The 17,100-nt window shown below is 34.5% G+C and overlaps 2 protein-coding genes and 1 non-coding gene across 3 annotated transcripts; 1 reads left to right on the top strand and 2 right to left on the bottom strand.

The window, feature by feature from the left end:
* The first annotated feature begins 5,480 nt into the window (after positions 1–5,480).
* TRNAL-AAG (transfer RNA leucine (anticodon AAG)) lies at positions 5,481–5,561 on the top strand. Its single transcript has one exon. It is a non-coding gene; the product is annotated as a tRNA-Leu (tRNA).
* Positions 5,562–6,123: 562 nt separating this feature from the next.
* Positions 6,124–8,369, bottom strand: LOC132605366 (subtilisin-like protease). Its single transcript, XM_060318537.1, has one exon. It carries the CDS (start codon positions 8,364–8,366, stop codon positions 6,171–6,173), a length of 2,196 nt encoding a protein of 731 aa, XP_060174520.1. The 5' UTR covers positions 8,367–8,369; the 3' UTR covers positions 6,124–6,170.
* A 2,935-nt stretch (positions 8,370–11,304) lies between these two features.
* Positions 11,305–13,856, bottom strand: LOC132605368 (cytochrome P450 76A1-like). The gene is made up of 2 exons (XM_060318538.1): positions 12,878–13,856; positions 11,305–12,203 (listed from the first exon to the last, which is right to left on the bottom strand). Exons 1-2 carry the CDS (start codon positions 13,793–13,795, stop codon positions 11,586–11,588), a joined length of 1,536 nt encoding a protein of 511 aa, XP_060174521.1. The 5' UTR covers positions 13,796–13,856; the 3' UTR covers positions 11,305–11,585.
* Positions 13,857–17,100: the final 3,244 nt, after the last annotated feature.

A 17,100-nucleotide genomic window follows, 5' to 3' on the forward strand; every position in this document is an offset into this window, starting at 1 on the left:
AATTTTGAATTCTCTGCCAAATATTAGATATACATAGTTGCGGTTGAAGCAACTATGTGTAATTCATAAGGTTGATCATTACGAGATTTGAGATTTAGTTACTTAGCCAATGGTTTTAAGAATATATTTTGAGTACCACTATCGTTTAACATTACCATTAATAAAAGATATACAGAGACAATCATCATTATCATATGTTGAGTTATTTGAAAATTTAAACTTATTTGAAATTTTATGATGCATTGCAGGAGCAGAAAGTCCACTTCTTTCCGTCATTCGTTGCCCTTGAAAAGAGAGAGTAATAGTAAAAGTGAGCGTTGCTGCAGCAGCGGTGCGGCAGGGAAGTTTGATAAACAATATTTGAGCATATTGCAATCAATGGGGGCAAGCAATAAATAGCAACGTCTATATTAAACAGGTTTGGGTCAAGACGTGTGCTTATATGAGTAATGATGTAATATTGTGAAATTATTTTCTGAATATATTTATACAAATATTTTATCAAATTAATGATGCATATGATTAAGAATACGTACGTTCAATAATAATAAGAATCACTTATCACTAGATTATATATATGTTGTTGAGACACTATTTGATCATTTGGTCATTTTAGTCTGCAAAACTTAATAATGAAATAAAGCAAAATTAAATAGGATGACAAACATAATTCATACAAATATATCAGTGTATGGATTATAGTTGCTTATACTTTTCTAATTAAAAATTTATGTTCCTAACAGTTCATTAGCTGACACTATTTTGAAATTTGAGTTGGAATAAATTTCTTAACCTCTTTTATCTTCTCCTGGTAAAGGTTGGATATTAACTTATTAAGTCAAGTGATGCGTTAGAAAAAGTCACATGATAGTTTTTGGACAAAGTTAAAACATGGTAATAATATCACACAATTGAAGAAGGACAGTCAGAATAAAAAATTAAAAATAGTTATGACGTAAATAAAATAGAGATAATATAATGGTATTTAAACTTTGAAACTGTATATAAAATAATATAATAAATAAAAAATACTTAAATATTCTTGATAAGCTTAAACAACGAAGAAAGAACCTTAAGCAGTAGAATTTGTACCATAAGAATATAAAAAAATTATTTCATTAATAATAAATTCTACTTCTATTTATAGCTATCTTAAATTAAATTTAAAAAAGACTTGCAGGCAAGAATATTAAATCAAGTGAAAAACTAATGAAATTTTTATATAGGTAATCTCAAAATGAAAAAATAAATCTTAAAATTTTATAATGATAACAAAACAGAGCAGGAAAATCCAATTTCTTATTATAATTAATATAAGAAACAATTATGAAAATATAAATAGATTTTAGAACAAAATATTCAAAGGACTTATATATATATTTTTAGATTACTTCAAAATTACAATTTAGGGTAAAATATTATATTTTTTGGATTCAAGGTAAAAATTAAATGGTAAAAGCTAATTAAAATATATATATAGTAGGCAAACGAATAAAGAGGACAATAGTTTTTACAAAGATAATTAATTTTCACTAAAATTTTCTATAATAAAAATCCAATTTTTTATATTGATGATAAAAAAGAAGAAAATTTTATGTTCTTAGTTGCGGGTAATGAAAAATAACAATCATTGAGAAATATCGGTACGGATCTTGATAATACAATAATAAGATTTTTTTTCGTTTTATACTTTAAACAAATTCAAAGTAGTGGCTTAATTTTTGATATGATAATTTCATAATAGGTAACATAACTAACAAGAGAAAATCAATAAATTATGAAGGTATGAAAACGTACGACGAGGGGATAGAGATAGTAAGGATATTTATACATTTGAATAATTTAAAAAATATAAAACAGAATAATTAAATAATATTAAAGATTATTATTTATAAATTTAGACAATTTGTGAAAAATAAATAAAAAAGTAAATAAAACAGAATTTAGGAAAAAAGTTTTATTTATTTGTATTATATTAAATAATACAAAATGTGATTTTTTTTGTTGCTCTCCGCGCATCGCGCAGGTACTTATACTAGTTAAAATTAAAAGCAAGAAAGTAAAAACATCATCTATACATAATATATTATAAAATATTGTCAGTTGTTTTGGTATAGCACAAAATGGTCAATCAATTTTGATGATGGCCTTTTTCGTAATTCAATTTTTGGCTTAAGAGTCTTCTCACTTTTAGTATTATATGATTAAGAATACTAAATGAAAAGTTTTAAGTTAAAGAGTTTTCAAACATAGAAAGATTTCACTATTTTTTGAACAATTATAAAGGAAATTAGTGTGATAAAGTAAATAAGAGTAGCTAACACATGAAATTGGTCGACTAATCTGTTTATCTTTCTTTACTTATTTGTTGGTTTCCAAAATTTTCTTAATAGTCAAGGCATACTTTCCACTATTGACATTTTCTATTCATACCGAAATAAATCATATAGAAGAAGTCTCCGCCCTGAATCGCGTTTAAATAGTAACTTTTTATTTTCTTTTGGTATTTTCAGGCGGTAAATAAGATAAAGTTCAAGTTTCAGATCATATCCTAATTCAAATTATCCATAGATAATACATGAAACAAATTAAGCTCAGAAATGTCTATAATTTGGCACCAAACAAAAGTCATATTTCATGAAACAAGGTACTTAAAAGGCGAATAAACCAATCCAAATAATAATAAATATGAAGTGAAAAACACGTTACTGAAATATATACTCTTCGAAGTATCTCTTTTATTTTGTCTATTAAAAAAAGCTCATTACTGAACTTGTTAAAGAGATGAAATACAACTATAATATATCTTTTGATCAGAGGGTTTGAAGAGATGACATATAACTAAAGTATATTTGGGAAAATCAAAATCCTATCGAAGATAAGCAAATGAAAATTTTCCAAAAAAATTCTCGTGAAAGTGTGAATGGTTTAAGAAGTAATGTTTCTACGAGAAATGTTTAACAATAATGTTCACCCAATGAAGCCATCAGCTGGTTTGCCCGAGAGGTTAAGGGGGAAGTGTAACACCCCGTACCTTTAACCTAAGCTTTGACCATGATCCTAAACTTAGAAAATCAGATAAAAAATGTGGGAATTTGAAATTTCCTCTTCAGTTGTAAGATGGAGGTTTACGCCCATGAACAGTGACCGTATTTCAAGTCGTAAAGTGGTACCAAGGATTTCTGAGCATTCTGGAATTTGGCATTTGGATGTTACATTGTTAAATATGGACCGTATTTAAAAATATAGCCCGTATTTCAAAACTTATTTGGAATTTGGGAAAACTTCCTTGATGAAAGTTGTAGAGCTTTAAAATACCTTTCCAACGGTATATTATGGGGGTCAAACAGATATATGTGCAAAGAGTTATGACCATTTTACTGAATAGACGCAGTGCAGTCCATACGAAATGCGGCCCGTCTTTCAAAATACGGCCAGTATTTAACTGGGCGGAAAATTTAATTTTCCAAAACAGTATATATTCGTCCATATCAGTTCAAATCATTATTTTTCATTCCTTCAAGCCCTAGAACGACCTCCTACCCTCTTCTATCATCAAGAACACCAAGGTAAGCCTACTCTAATTATTCCAAGTCAATTCTAATACATATCCTTGTAATCTAAACAATAAATCATCATTCCTAAACTATGGTTTTCAAGAAAACCCATCTCAAGGTTCAAGATTCAAGATTTTGGAAATCTTCTTCAAAGTTCAACTCTTTAATTCAAGTTTTGGAGCATTACCAAGTATGTAGAGTTACTATCTACGTGTGGGAACATCATTGTTCTTCCCCACGCCTCATAATCCATAAATTATGATTCTCTACGAAAACTAAGGTTTTCTATACCATGTTCATGACAACCCTAGGTCCATGTCCATGATTATATTATGTATGAATTGCTATTATTCTATCATTGTGTTCTTAATAACTCCATATGATTATTGAGAATCAGTCCGTAGTCCATGAAAACCCATATCTTGTATTCCATGGGTTCTTGCATGCATGCTTTTAACTAAGAATGATTATTTCATGAATATCCTACACGTCTACAAGTTTTCATGCAACTATATTATATAATTACTTTCATGCTATGATGCAAGATACATACATGCTAAATACAAGCTATTTCATGAAACCGTGTTTACAAGTTATTTCGTGAAATCATGATTACAAATCAAGTACACGTTAATTCACGAAGATCATGGGCTTCTTAGCCAATTATATCATGTTCATGTTTTTGGGAGTTGCACAAGTTATCGAGAAGGCTCAGATAGCCTGAAACTACGTAGCCACCGTTGGACAAGGATCGCTCCGCCCAGTTAGGACGATTCCTTCATTTACACTGAATGGATCCATCAGGCACGTTACCACCTTATACCCTGGCAAGGTATGGGGGCTCTGCTGGTCCGGCGAGGTACCAGACTCCACGTACCCACGTGGTGATATCACATGTCGGTTTATGAAATGCTCTCCCTACTTATCATGTTTTACTTATGTTATATATATATATATATATATGTCTTATGCTCATGCTCATGTTCATGTCCAGGTTTTCAGTTTCAGTTCTTATCATGTTATTTCATGTCCCATGTTATTTCATTCAGTTGCTTTACATACCAGTACATTCAATGTGCTGACGTTCCCTTTTATTTCCCGGGAGCCTGCATTTCACGATGCAGGTACTGATTTACAGGACGATACATCTGCTCAGTAGGACAGCATTCATATCAGCTTATGGGTGAGCCCCATCTAATTCGGGGTTTAGTCAACTCTTTGTTTTATGATTAACTATGCATCTAAGGTATGCTAGGGGCCTTGTCCCAGCGAGTATGTTTTCCATGTTCAGACTTATGTTAGGGGTTTCATAGACTGGACAAGTCAGTTATGTCATGTCACACTTTCGGAGTCGTATAGCCATTTTGGCTCATTCATGTTATTTCCGTACTTATGTTTAAACAAGTATTTTGATTAAGCATTATGACTTATTGCATTTTATAAAGGCTCATCATGCATTCACGTTGTATTCCGCTCATGTTATGCCTCATGATAATTCAGCAAGCCATGTGGTTCGCTCGGTTACATGCAGCAAGGCACCGAGTGCCGTGTTACGCTCAGGCCATGGTTCGGGGCGTGACAGGAAGACTTAAGATCTTCTGCACATAAGTGCGCATGGGTTCGAACCCCATAGCCAGCATCACATTTTTCTTCTTTTGTCTAAAGCTTTGCGTAATTCTCAAAATACTTTCACTTGTACTCTTTTGCTAATGAATTGCTCCCCCAACCCATATAGGCACCATATTAGGAGGTTCCAAGCTGCTTATTTTGTTCTTTTTATTTTGTATTTATCTCTTGTCAAGTATTTTGATTACTTTTCAATTTTCTTTACTTTTCGTCACTTCTCCTTGGCTCAGACTATTTTAGATCTAAAAAAAGTTTAGTAAAATCGATATAATGTACATATAAATCGCTGAATAGGTTGTTGAGATGGCCGAGTTGGTCTAAGGCGCCAGATTAAGGTTCTGGTCCGAAAGGGCGTGAGTTCAAATCCCACTCTCAACATTAAATTTTTGAAATGGGTTCAAAAATTAATTAGAGACAAAAACACTTTTTAATTCCTTTAAAATTAATTAACCAAAACACTTTTTAATTAAGGAATTAATTCTAGGGTCCATTTTCAGGTGTCTACTCTATACTTCAGATAAAAGACAGTAACTAATGTGTTTGTCTGAGGAAAAGAATGTATGAGCTAAAAAAACAGAGAAAATAAAATGTGCAAATTGAAAGAAGTTAATAATCATACTTACTTTAGAATAACTATTTTTTTAGGAAAAAATTAAGAGCAAAAACATGTTGCCCCATACGAGCGTAACGATACCTCATATATCATTTCAGTTTAACGGATAAATTCTTTACACTGACAGTATATATAGTTTAAACGTAATTTGAATTCCTTTACTTGAATACTAATTAACGAGTAGCTAAAGAGAAAAAATGATGATTCTTTAATTAATTGTTACTTCTCCATTATTTCTTTTCCATTTTTAAGGACAATTTTTTTTCACATAACAAACCCCTCCCCCTTTCCAAAAGAATCACATAAAAACACATTGGAATTTGTCTAAATTATAATGAAAAAGTCATCTCTTATAACAAATCCGATCAATTAAATCACCATAATGTGCTTGCTTCTATTGGACTTCTAACGGAATGCCTAGCAGAAGACCAAATTATGTATCCTTGGGAATGGCCTGTAAGATATAACGACTTAACTGTTACATTATATGACGCCTTCTGATTCAACGCTGTAAACTTCAAGATTTTAGGATTAACAGTCACCTCGACACCTTCGAGTCCAAACACTTTAACTGTGTAAGTTGAAATTGCTTCACCAACGTTAGTCACAGTCCTCGTATACGTTTGAGCACTCGATTCCTTAGGAATAGAAAATGAAGGGTAGTTCAATTCCGATTGAGGTGTGGTTGACGTACAATGTACGTTCTTTTTCACAATGGCGCTGACTTGATCATCCGTATAGTTCAAGCCACATAAGTACGGGATGTAATCTTTGGGCTGGATATCGTAAATGAGTCCTGGATCATTTGCTCTTGATGGATTCACGTGTCCTGATCCGATTGTATGTAGATCAGCAGGTTCGAGTCTTTCGTCCTGAATTGGATGTTTTCCATGGTTGACGAGGTCAGCTGTGGTCATGATTGCGGATTTAATTGCAGCTGGAGACCAATCTGGATGTGCGCTTTTTAGCAATGCTGCAACTCCTGCAAGGTGAGGGCAAGACATTGACGTGCCAGAAATAATGTTAAACGTCGATGAAGATGAATATGTAGATGTTGTCGCGAGCCCTACAGAGGTTGGCCACGCTGCAAGGATATTAACTCCGGGCCCAATAATGTCGGGCTTTAGTATGCTCGGGGTTATCATAGATGGTCCCCTAGAAGAAAAGTAAGCAACCGTTGGCGCGTGCTTATCTCCAATTCTCGTTCCCTTGAACGATATAGTTGCAACTGGTGTTGATGTTGATTTCATATAGTTTATGATCTTTTGTCCATCGCTGTAACTAACATGTGTCGCGGGAAGGACATCGTGATCTGAAAATGTTGTATAGCCACGATCTTTTAGGTTCATGAGGATCATGGCAGCACCACCCGCATTTTTCACTACTCCTCCTTTTTCTGTTTTAGACGAGAAACCGCTTGTATCACACAACACTATTTTACCCTTTACATAACTTGTATTCAACAATTCACAAGAATCACCATTCACGAGTGGTAACAATTTTCGTGAAAAATTCCTTGGTTGGAAGGCTGATTCGCCCTCATACTTTGCTCCGTTACCCAAAACTGCCACCGCGCTTATCTTTCTATCCGCTGTGCTAGCACCAACGGTGAGAATCCACGGGGCTCCATTTATCACACTACCTTTTTCCGGTCCACTATTTCCGCCCGAGCAACTTACAAAAATACCCTTTGCCATTGCGCTATATGCGCCAATTGCTATATTATCATCATATAAAGGCTCAGATTCTGTTGATCCAAGTGAAATGGAAATCACATCCACACCATCTTCAATTGCAGCATCAAGACCAGCTAAGATATTGTATTCTAGACAATCTACATAACAGACTTTGTACATGGCCACATGGGCCCGAGGCGCAACGCCAACAGCAGTGCCATTAGCCTGACCAAAAAAATTGGCACCATCCACAAAGTTCCCCGCCGCCGTGCTAGAAGTATGAGTCCCATGTCCATCTTCGTCTGAAGGAAGCATATCCGGTTGCGCAAAATTTCTTGCTCCGATAAGCTTCTTGTTACAATAAGTTGTAACATTGAATTCACATTTGCCTTTCCATTTATCAGGTGGAGAAGGCATTCCACTATCATTAAATGAAGGATGTTGGGGAGCAATTCCAGAATCTAATACACCAATAATCACACCTTTACCTGAATGTGATGAATTCCAAAGGCCAACAGTCTGGTGCAAGCCAAGGAAACTTGGAGTGTGTGTGGTGTGCATTTGAAATACCCGTTGGGGACGTGCAGACACAAAACCGGACTTCTTTTCCATTTCTTTCACTTCGTCTGATGACAACATAGCAGCAAAACCGTTAAACACATGGTGATAAGAATATAAAATGCGCGATGAATGATTCGAATTTGTTGTAGGCAAGAATGATTGATGCCAGAGATGTAAATCATTCGAATTAGAGAAAACTTGATCATTAGGAAACTCAAGACGTACTATATAAGTTTCTAAATCGCTTTGCTTAGTGAAATGGTCATAACCAAATGTTCTTGATGAATGAAACAGGACAAAGCACATAAAGGTAGAAATGAGTTTCAGATCCATGTCTTTTAGGTGAGTATTATCACATTTAGCAAGATGTGCATATATAATGCAGTTCAATTCAATATGTAATCTGTAGTGATTACATTTTATGGACGTTCCAAAACTGGGTTTAATTACATTACCAAATAAAATTATTATAGTATGAACACTCTTAATTAAGTGATGTATACAATCTTGATTGGGTCATATTTAGTTTATTACGTATTATGGTCAGTAATTCAATTTTTTTTTATCAAATATCTATATTAGCTTATTCAAACAGGAACTTGATTTGGAAAAAAAATTATTCTGATGGTAATCCATAATGAATAAGTTGACTGAACAGATATATAAATAAGAATAATAAAGTACTAAAAATTACAAGGACAGAAATCCTATGAATTCTTAGAAAGTCATTGATTTAATAGTTTAGAATTTTGTTTGCTTGAAGTTACAGTTCCTTAATGTTCGTTATGGATATATCCTAACAAATGTTAATAATCTCAATTCGTTTAATATTCTTTGACCAAATAACCAAATAAACACTCATATTTACACTGATTTGATATCGCAGTCCCTACTCCACTGAATTTCATCTAGACACCTCAGATCAAACCAAGAGTTTGGAGTGGGTACATGAAATGGCAATGGCAATGGTAAATGAAATGACAGATTTTAAAAAGACAAAAGTCTGAAGTAGAGTAGTAAAATCCAAAGCAGGTAAGACTATATAGCGATTAAAAACAAATTAGAAAGAAACAATTATTGTAAAGAAAGTTGAGTGACTTTCTAGGTGAAATACCAACAATTGAGTGATTTTCTAGGTGAATGTCACGCCCCGAATCATGGCCTGGACGTAACACGGCACTCGGTGCCTGACTGCATGTGACCGAGCGAACCACATGGCCTGCTGAATCATCACGATACATAACATAAGCGGAATATAACGTGAATGCATGATGAGCCTTTATAAAACATGGTAAGTCATAATACTTAATAGAATACTTGTTTAAACATGAGTGAGCCAAATTGGCTATACGACTCCAAATGTCTGACATGACATAACTGACTTGTCTAGTCTATGAAACCTCTATCATGAGTCTGACTGGAAAACATACTTACTGGAACAAGGCCCCCAGCATACCTTTAGATGCAAAACTAAATAAAGAAATACAATGTCTAAACCCCGAATGAGATGGGGCTCACCAATAAGCTGGTACGTGCAAATCCTAATGAGCAGAAGCGTCGTCCTGTAAATCCGTACTTGCATCGTGAAATGCAGGCCCCCGGGCAATAAAAGGGGACGTCAGCACATTGAATGTACTGGTATGTAAAGTAACCGAAAGAAACAACATGGGACATGGAATAACATGATAAGAACTGAAACTGAAAATTTGGACATGAACATGAGCATGAGCATGAGTACACATATATATAACATGAGTAAAACATGATAAGTAGGGAGAGCATTTCATAAACCGACACATGATATCACCACGTGGATACGTGGAGTCTGGTACCTCGTCGGACCAGCAGAGCCCCTATACCTTGCCAGGGTATAAGGTGGTAACATGCCTGATGGATCCATTCAGTGTAAAATTAAGGTATCGTCCTAACTGGGCGGAGCGATCCTTGTCCTATGGTGGCTACATAGTTTCAGGCTATCTGAGCCTTCTCGGTAATTCGTGCAACTCCCAAAAACATGAACATAATATAGTTGGCTAAGAAGCTCATGACTTTCGTGAATTAACTTGTACTTGTCTTGTAATCATGATTTCACGAAATAACTTGTAAACATGATTTCATGAAATAGCTAGTAAACATGTTCTTGATTTATGAGTAATACAATAGTTCATAATCATATATTTGTAATTGACTTGAAAACATGCTTGTAACTTGCAAAATAAAATCATAAAGTTTCATATGAACATGATGAGAACACATGAGGAAGAATTCATGATTCATGGATTAAGCTAGGGTTCCTAATAACCGTAATGGAAGATTAGGAATACAACAACGAATATAGATACAAAATTCATGTACATAAATACTTAAATACGGGCTACCAATATGTTGGGTTTAATGCCCTAAGATTTGAACTTCATGGATATCAAGGAAACGAAGCATGGGGAAGAACATAGAGATTCCCTCATGTGGATGGAAGTTCTACATACCTTAATTGTTCCAAAACTTGAATTAAAGACTTGAATTTTGGAGAAGGTTTCCTAAATCTTGATTCTTAAATCTTGAGATGGGTTTTCAGAAAACCCTAGATTAGGAATGATGATTTCTTGTTTAGATTACAAGGATATATGTTAGAATTGAGTTGGAATAATTAGAATGGACTTATCTTGGTGTTCTTGATGTTGGAGGAGAGTAGGAAGTCGTTCTAGGGTTTGAGGGAGTGAAAAATAATGAGTTGAACTGATATGGACGAATATATAGTGTTCTGGAAAATTGCACTTTACGTCCAGCAAAATACTGGCCGTATTTCAGTTTACGGGTCGTATTTTGAGTTTACGGGTCGTATTTTGCAATACGGACTGCACTGCGTCTCTTCAGTAAAATGGCCATAACTCTTTGCACAGATGTCCGTTTGACCCCCATAAGATACCGTTGGAAAGGTATTTCAAAGCTCTACAACTTTCATCAAGAAAGTTTTCCCAAATTCCAAATACGTTTTGAAATACGGGCCGTAAAGTGATATACGGTCCGTATTTAACCATATGACCTCAAAATGTCAAATTCCAGAATGTTCAGAAATTCTTGGTTTCAGTTTACGGGCACTGTTCATGGTCGTAAATTGAAATATGACCACTGTTCATGGGCGTAAACCACCATATCACAACTGAACAGAAAATTTTCAATTCCCACATTTTTTATCTGATTTTCTAAGTCTAGGATCGTGGTCAAAACTTTCGTTAAAGGTACGGGGTGTTACAGTAAAATACCAACAACAAACAATAATAATAATCATTCTTGCCGACAACAAATTCGTACCTGGAGAAAAATAATAACAATTATGCCTCAATTTCAAGTGAGTTGAGGTCAATTATATGAATTACTACACTCCATGTCGCTTCATTTAAGGGCATTGATGTCAACTATGGGAATTCTCACTTTCCACATTGCTTCGTCTTAAGGCCGTCTACAATATTAGTTATGTAGAACACTCCTACCAGAGGGAGAAAATGGCTGGTATTATCTAAGTCTTTCTTTACTCATTACTAAAATCTAAAATCATAGAGTTCTGTTTTTCTTCTTTGGAATTGCTTTCAATGGCTTCAATTTTCTGACAGTCACACCCATTCTATCTTGTGTATCCAAAGCCTCATCAAGGGCAGAACAATCAATCTCCCAATCAAATTCATGCAACAATGATCCGAGTACCAGATGCAACATCCGATGACCTAGTGGAATTCCAGCACAAATTCTTCTCCCAGCACCAAACGGAATAAACTCAAAATTCTGACCCCTGTATTCAATTTTCGAATCCAAGAACCTTTCTGGCTTGAAATCGAAAGGGTCTTTCCAACACTCGGGATCTCTTCCAATTGCCCAAACGTTCACGAAAACTTGTGTGCCTTTGGGGATATGATACCCCATGAATTCAGTTTCTTGAATTGCCTTTCTTGGGACTAAAAATGGAATAGGAGGGTGCAATCTTAAGGTTTCTTTTACAACAGCTTGCAAATACTTGAGATTATCGATGCCAGCTTCTTCGAATTTCTTGTTATCTCCAATAACCTCGGACAGCTCGGTTTTAACCTTGTCCATTGCTTCTGGGTTGCATAATAGTTCAGTCATTGCCCATTCTATACTACTGCTGGTTGTCTCTGAACCAGCTAAAAATATTTCCTGCATCACCGATTAATATAGGAGTTTAAGTCATGTATACTGACAGTGTATCGAGGTTCTTTATATAATTAAGTTGACATGCAACAAGAAATGACCTTTCATAGCAATTTTAATATTGTTGTCTATAAAAAATAGAGTAGTAATCTGTTGTAGCAGACCAAATTGCACGGTAAAAATTCTTTACCTCAAAGTATATATAACTTCAATTTCAGCTATAAACATCGAAGTGCATGTTACTCCTCCCTCACAACATAAAGTGGAAATCAAGAAGCATTTACTCACTTCAGACATTTACAACCTAATTCGCTTGAACTGAGGGTTGGAAAACCAGTCGGCATTTACTGGCAGAGATGGAGTCATGATTTGAAGTTTATGTGTTCTGAATTGTCATCGAACTCAAAGCTGGTCTTAGTTACTCGTTTCAAATTTAAATGTATATACATATTTATTAAATTTTCTAATACAAATACATGATTTACCTCCCCTTGTCTACGAACTATTGTGATTGAGAAATTAATTAAGTACAATACTTATCTTCAAACTTTCTTTACCTTAATCTGATAGTTCAGAGACGACCATAGGATCATATAAAGACCTCACTCAATTTGTTTATCTCCTAAATTGAGAAAGAAAGAAATATGACAGTGTTTGTTTTATGTAAAATGCAAACTTACCAGAATAATCAAGATGAGTTCTTGATCTGATATCTTCTCTGGTTCATCCTTCCCCTTGCCTTCATATTCCAGCAAAACTTCCAAGAAATCCTTCTTCTTTTCTCCAGTCCTTTCCATTTCTTCGAACCGCTCCTTCAAAAAACCCGATACAATTTCAATCGTTTTCCCAAGCCCGCGATCCATCTTCCTCCTCAAACCTTGAGGATCCATCCATCTCATCCAAGGAAACACATCCACAATGTTCTGGTGTCCAGAACATTCCATTAACCCCACCATTGCCACGAAAAACTCTGACCCCTTCTCGGATTTTGGGTCCACCAATTCGCGCGATAACAACAATTTCCCTAACATGTTAAACGAGGCAAGAAACACGAATTTCGCCACGGGAATTCCTCCAGAGGAGTTAACTTCTCTGTTTTTTATCCATTCGATTAAATCATCGATACATTTCCTACGAACATCCACTGTTTCATTGATCCGTTTGTTTACTAACATTTGAACGGTCATGATTCGTTTCATGATACGCCAATAAGTACCATAAGGTGCTAAAGCCACAGAGCCTTTATAAAAACCGTGTGATTTCATCACTTCGGTTACTGACCTCTCCGCGAAAGCCACGTCATGGTTCTTGAAGAACTCTGCAGCGGCTTCCGCGGAGAGAATAACCATAGTGTTAATCGAGCCGAGCTTTAACCAAACTACTGGACCATACTTTTGTTTTAGACCCATTAGTGTCTTGTGTGGCTCGTTGCCAAGTTCGAGCATGTTGCCAAACACGGGCCACCCTCGTGGCCCGGGTGGCAACAACCGACGATTGATGTTTGATCTTCGCCGGTGAGAGTGTAGGAGAAAGCATAAGGGCAATAGTATAGTAGTAATACACCAAAAGATATTGACATAGTCCCAAGCCCACTCCATGAATTCAATTCAATAATATGCGAATATTGTTGACTAGATTTGCTTGCTTTCTCCTTTTTTCCACAATGCCACTCTTTAAATGGAGTAAGAAAGTAGTAGGTGGTGACAAGCAAGAAACATATTTATAGCTTCAATTTATTAAAGCACTAGATATTTTCAAGTGAAAGTTTTAAGTTGTTATAGAGAATAATATTTTCAACATACTCCTCGAGTGAGGGTCTTAAATTATTAACGAAGGTGTACAAGTCTCATTTTGATCCATATCATGATAGTGTGATCGTCTTATTTATAAGTTTAAACTATTAGAAACATACACATTGTTTACTTAATTATATCTTTAACTCAACTATCTCATTGGTAAATCAGACAGGCAACCAATGTCGGAATTGAATAACAAACGGTAAGGTTCTCTTGACCTTTTATTAGCTCTTAACTATCAAACTAAGTAGATTTAGCAAGCAATTTTTTTTGTAACTATGAACTTTTATTAATGACCAAGAAGACTTTACTAAACTATAGTCTAGCTATCCCATTTTTTTAAAACAAGGAACTAAAAAAAGGAATTTAAAATATGGTAGCACGCCAACTCCTCAGATATTCTGTCGGCATTAATAGTTGTCTTGGCAACTAATCAGCGAATTTAATAAAATGCAGATACGGCATAGTAGAAATATTGGAAACAGCTAAGATTTGTTTATCTACATAAATAAAGGGTACCTTTTCTTAATCATTAAAAGTTATATCTTAACTAGTGATTGGAAAAAAGGGTAGGAATATAAAAGTTATATACTGTACCTGCATCAGCATTGGAATAGACGACCCTTTAGACCGGGCAGTATTGATGAAAAGTCAAAAAACAAATTACTTATATATTGCATGATTATCTGTTATAAAAGACAAATATTTGATTAAGGAATACTTTCATAATTGGTAGGAATATACCGTTTGTCTGCAATCGGCAACTATGTGTTGCGAATATTAAGAGAATCTAATTGGTCTAAATTTGCTGAACTATAAAATAGTAATGAGATTGATGATACCAATATCAAAATATACATTACCTAGCATGGTATGTCAAATATTTGGGAGAGGTGTTTGATTTATAAAGCAAAATTAAGGGGGTTCATGAAAATTTGAATTTATGGTATCCGATAAAAGGTTTTAAAAAGTTTTGATAAATGCAGTAAATAATTCTTTACAACTTGTGTACTGTGTAAATTTTCCTTAATCATGAGTATTAATTTTTGTGGTGGTAAAATTAGCCTATGAAAATATGATGCTTCCAACTCGTTCAAGTCTAAGTTGGTTATTGACCTGCCTAATTTTTAACTCACCTCATTTTATAACAACTCATTTCAGCACATTTAAAAATTGGGTTGATATGTAGTCCAGATTGGATTGATATAGCCCAAATTAATCAATAGAGTATTGTCAAGATATTTTTAAAACTATAACTTTTTTTTTAATATGTTATATATAGTCATAATAAAATAAAATAAAATTATGAAGTACTTTAAAAATTATAAAAGAATGAACAAAAAATTAAAACTTAGTAAGAATCAGGCAGGTTGGGTCATGACTCATGACCTGCTTTTTAGCTCATTTTAGCGCAAAACAATATTAGTCCAAGTAACTTTTGGGCAGATATTACAATACAACATACCAAGTGTAATCCCACTTGGGCGAATATTAACTAAGCTTAATTTAATCGCCCAAATTCAACCCAACCGACTCATTTAACACCCTAATTAGTGGGTCATTTGCACTTTCTCCTCTATTTCGTGCTGGTCTTTAATTTTTATCCCTCAATGCAAACAATTTTTTTTGTGGGGCATAAGCTTATATTTCGCATCATAATATTCTACAAGTTATAATTGGGCTCTTAAAGAACTTATGATTGCTAGGCATAAGTTCGATTTTGAATGGCAAAAATTAAAAACCAATCCATTTGAGGGACAAACCGTGCAATTAAATGCTAATTAGCCTTGCTCCTTCCTCTTATTAGGAGGAGTAGTCTTCTTGGATCTCAAAGAAGGGGGAAAAAAACGTATATAGCAGCCCATTAGTGCTGATTATTTTTTGTTGCCCTAGAAGCATGTTTAAGATAAAACAGCCCTAATATAGTATTAACACATATTTTTCACTTATCCGCTAAAATAATCCTCCCAAAGCTGAATAAAAATTACAATTTCATGTTAATAAAAATTACATCAATTATAACTAAAAAGTGATTATATACCAGATACTCAGTCTTTATATACATTTTACACATCAATTATACCAAAAAAGTGATTTAGACAGCAGATATTCAATCTTCATATCCATTTTACACATCAAATATACCAAGAAAGCACCTGTTATGATTAAAAAAAAATTACAATCTTTTTATCCAATTTACACATCATTTATACCAAAATGCGATTTGTACACCATATATTCAGTCTTTATATCCATTTTACACATCACTCATACCAAGAAGTGATTTATATGAAATCGTCATCCATAGCATCCAAATGGATAGGTTTATTCTCGTTTCTCCGCATGTCTTTGTACTCTTGTGAAAAGCCTTCTTGACCAGAGAAAGTCGAATAAAAAAAACTCTGGAATAAAATTTCACCGATTAAGAAAACTATGTGAGATGGAGAGATATGCGTAAAGAGATATATATGTATCCCTTTTTAAAGGGATAATGATATAATTAGATTTTGTACGTATCCTAACCCCTAAAAAAATGTGATTAGAATCTAAATCCTACATTTACTCCTAACTATCTGAGTGGCTAATAAAAGTTAAAATCATGCGGAAGGTGGTTATAATTGATTGATAAAAACAAAATATGTTTATATTGAGTTTAAATGGGCTGCTGATTGAGTTAATTTTCCCTCAAAGAAGCGAAACAAAAGCCCCCCCCCCCCACCCCCACCCCCCACCAACATGAACCATTGAGCTTCTTGGGCCCATTATTTGACTCTCGAGCCTGAACAAGCCCATCTGGTTCAAACTTCATTTTACAGTCCATGAGTCTCACGTTTTCAAGTAATTGCACGGTTTTCTCTTAAATGGACTGGTCTTTAATTTTTATCTTTCAAAATCGAACTTATGCCAAGGTGAGACATAAGCTCTTTAAGGGCAGCGGCATAACTTGTGAATATTATGCTTTTTTTGGGCGGATTGCCCTTCATTTGGGGTGGTCTTTAATTTTTGTCCTTCAAATTGGTGGTCTTTAACTTTTATCCCTCGCCTAACACGCCAAGGTTGTGGGTTCGAAACCCAACTCGGTAAAAATAAAATAAATCGCAAGGCAG

The sequence above is a fragment of the Lycium barbarum genome, chromosome 8 (assembly GCF_019175385.1).
Source record: "Lycium barbarum isolate Lr01 chromosome 8, ASM1917538v2, whole genome shotgun sequence".
NCBI classification, from domain to species: Eukaryota; Viridiplantae; Streptophyta; class Magnoliopsida; order Solanales; family Solanaceae; genus Lycium; species Lycium barbarum.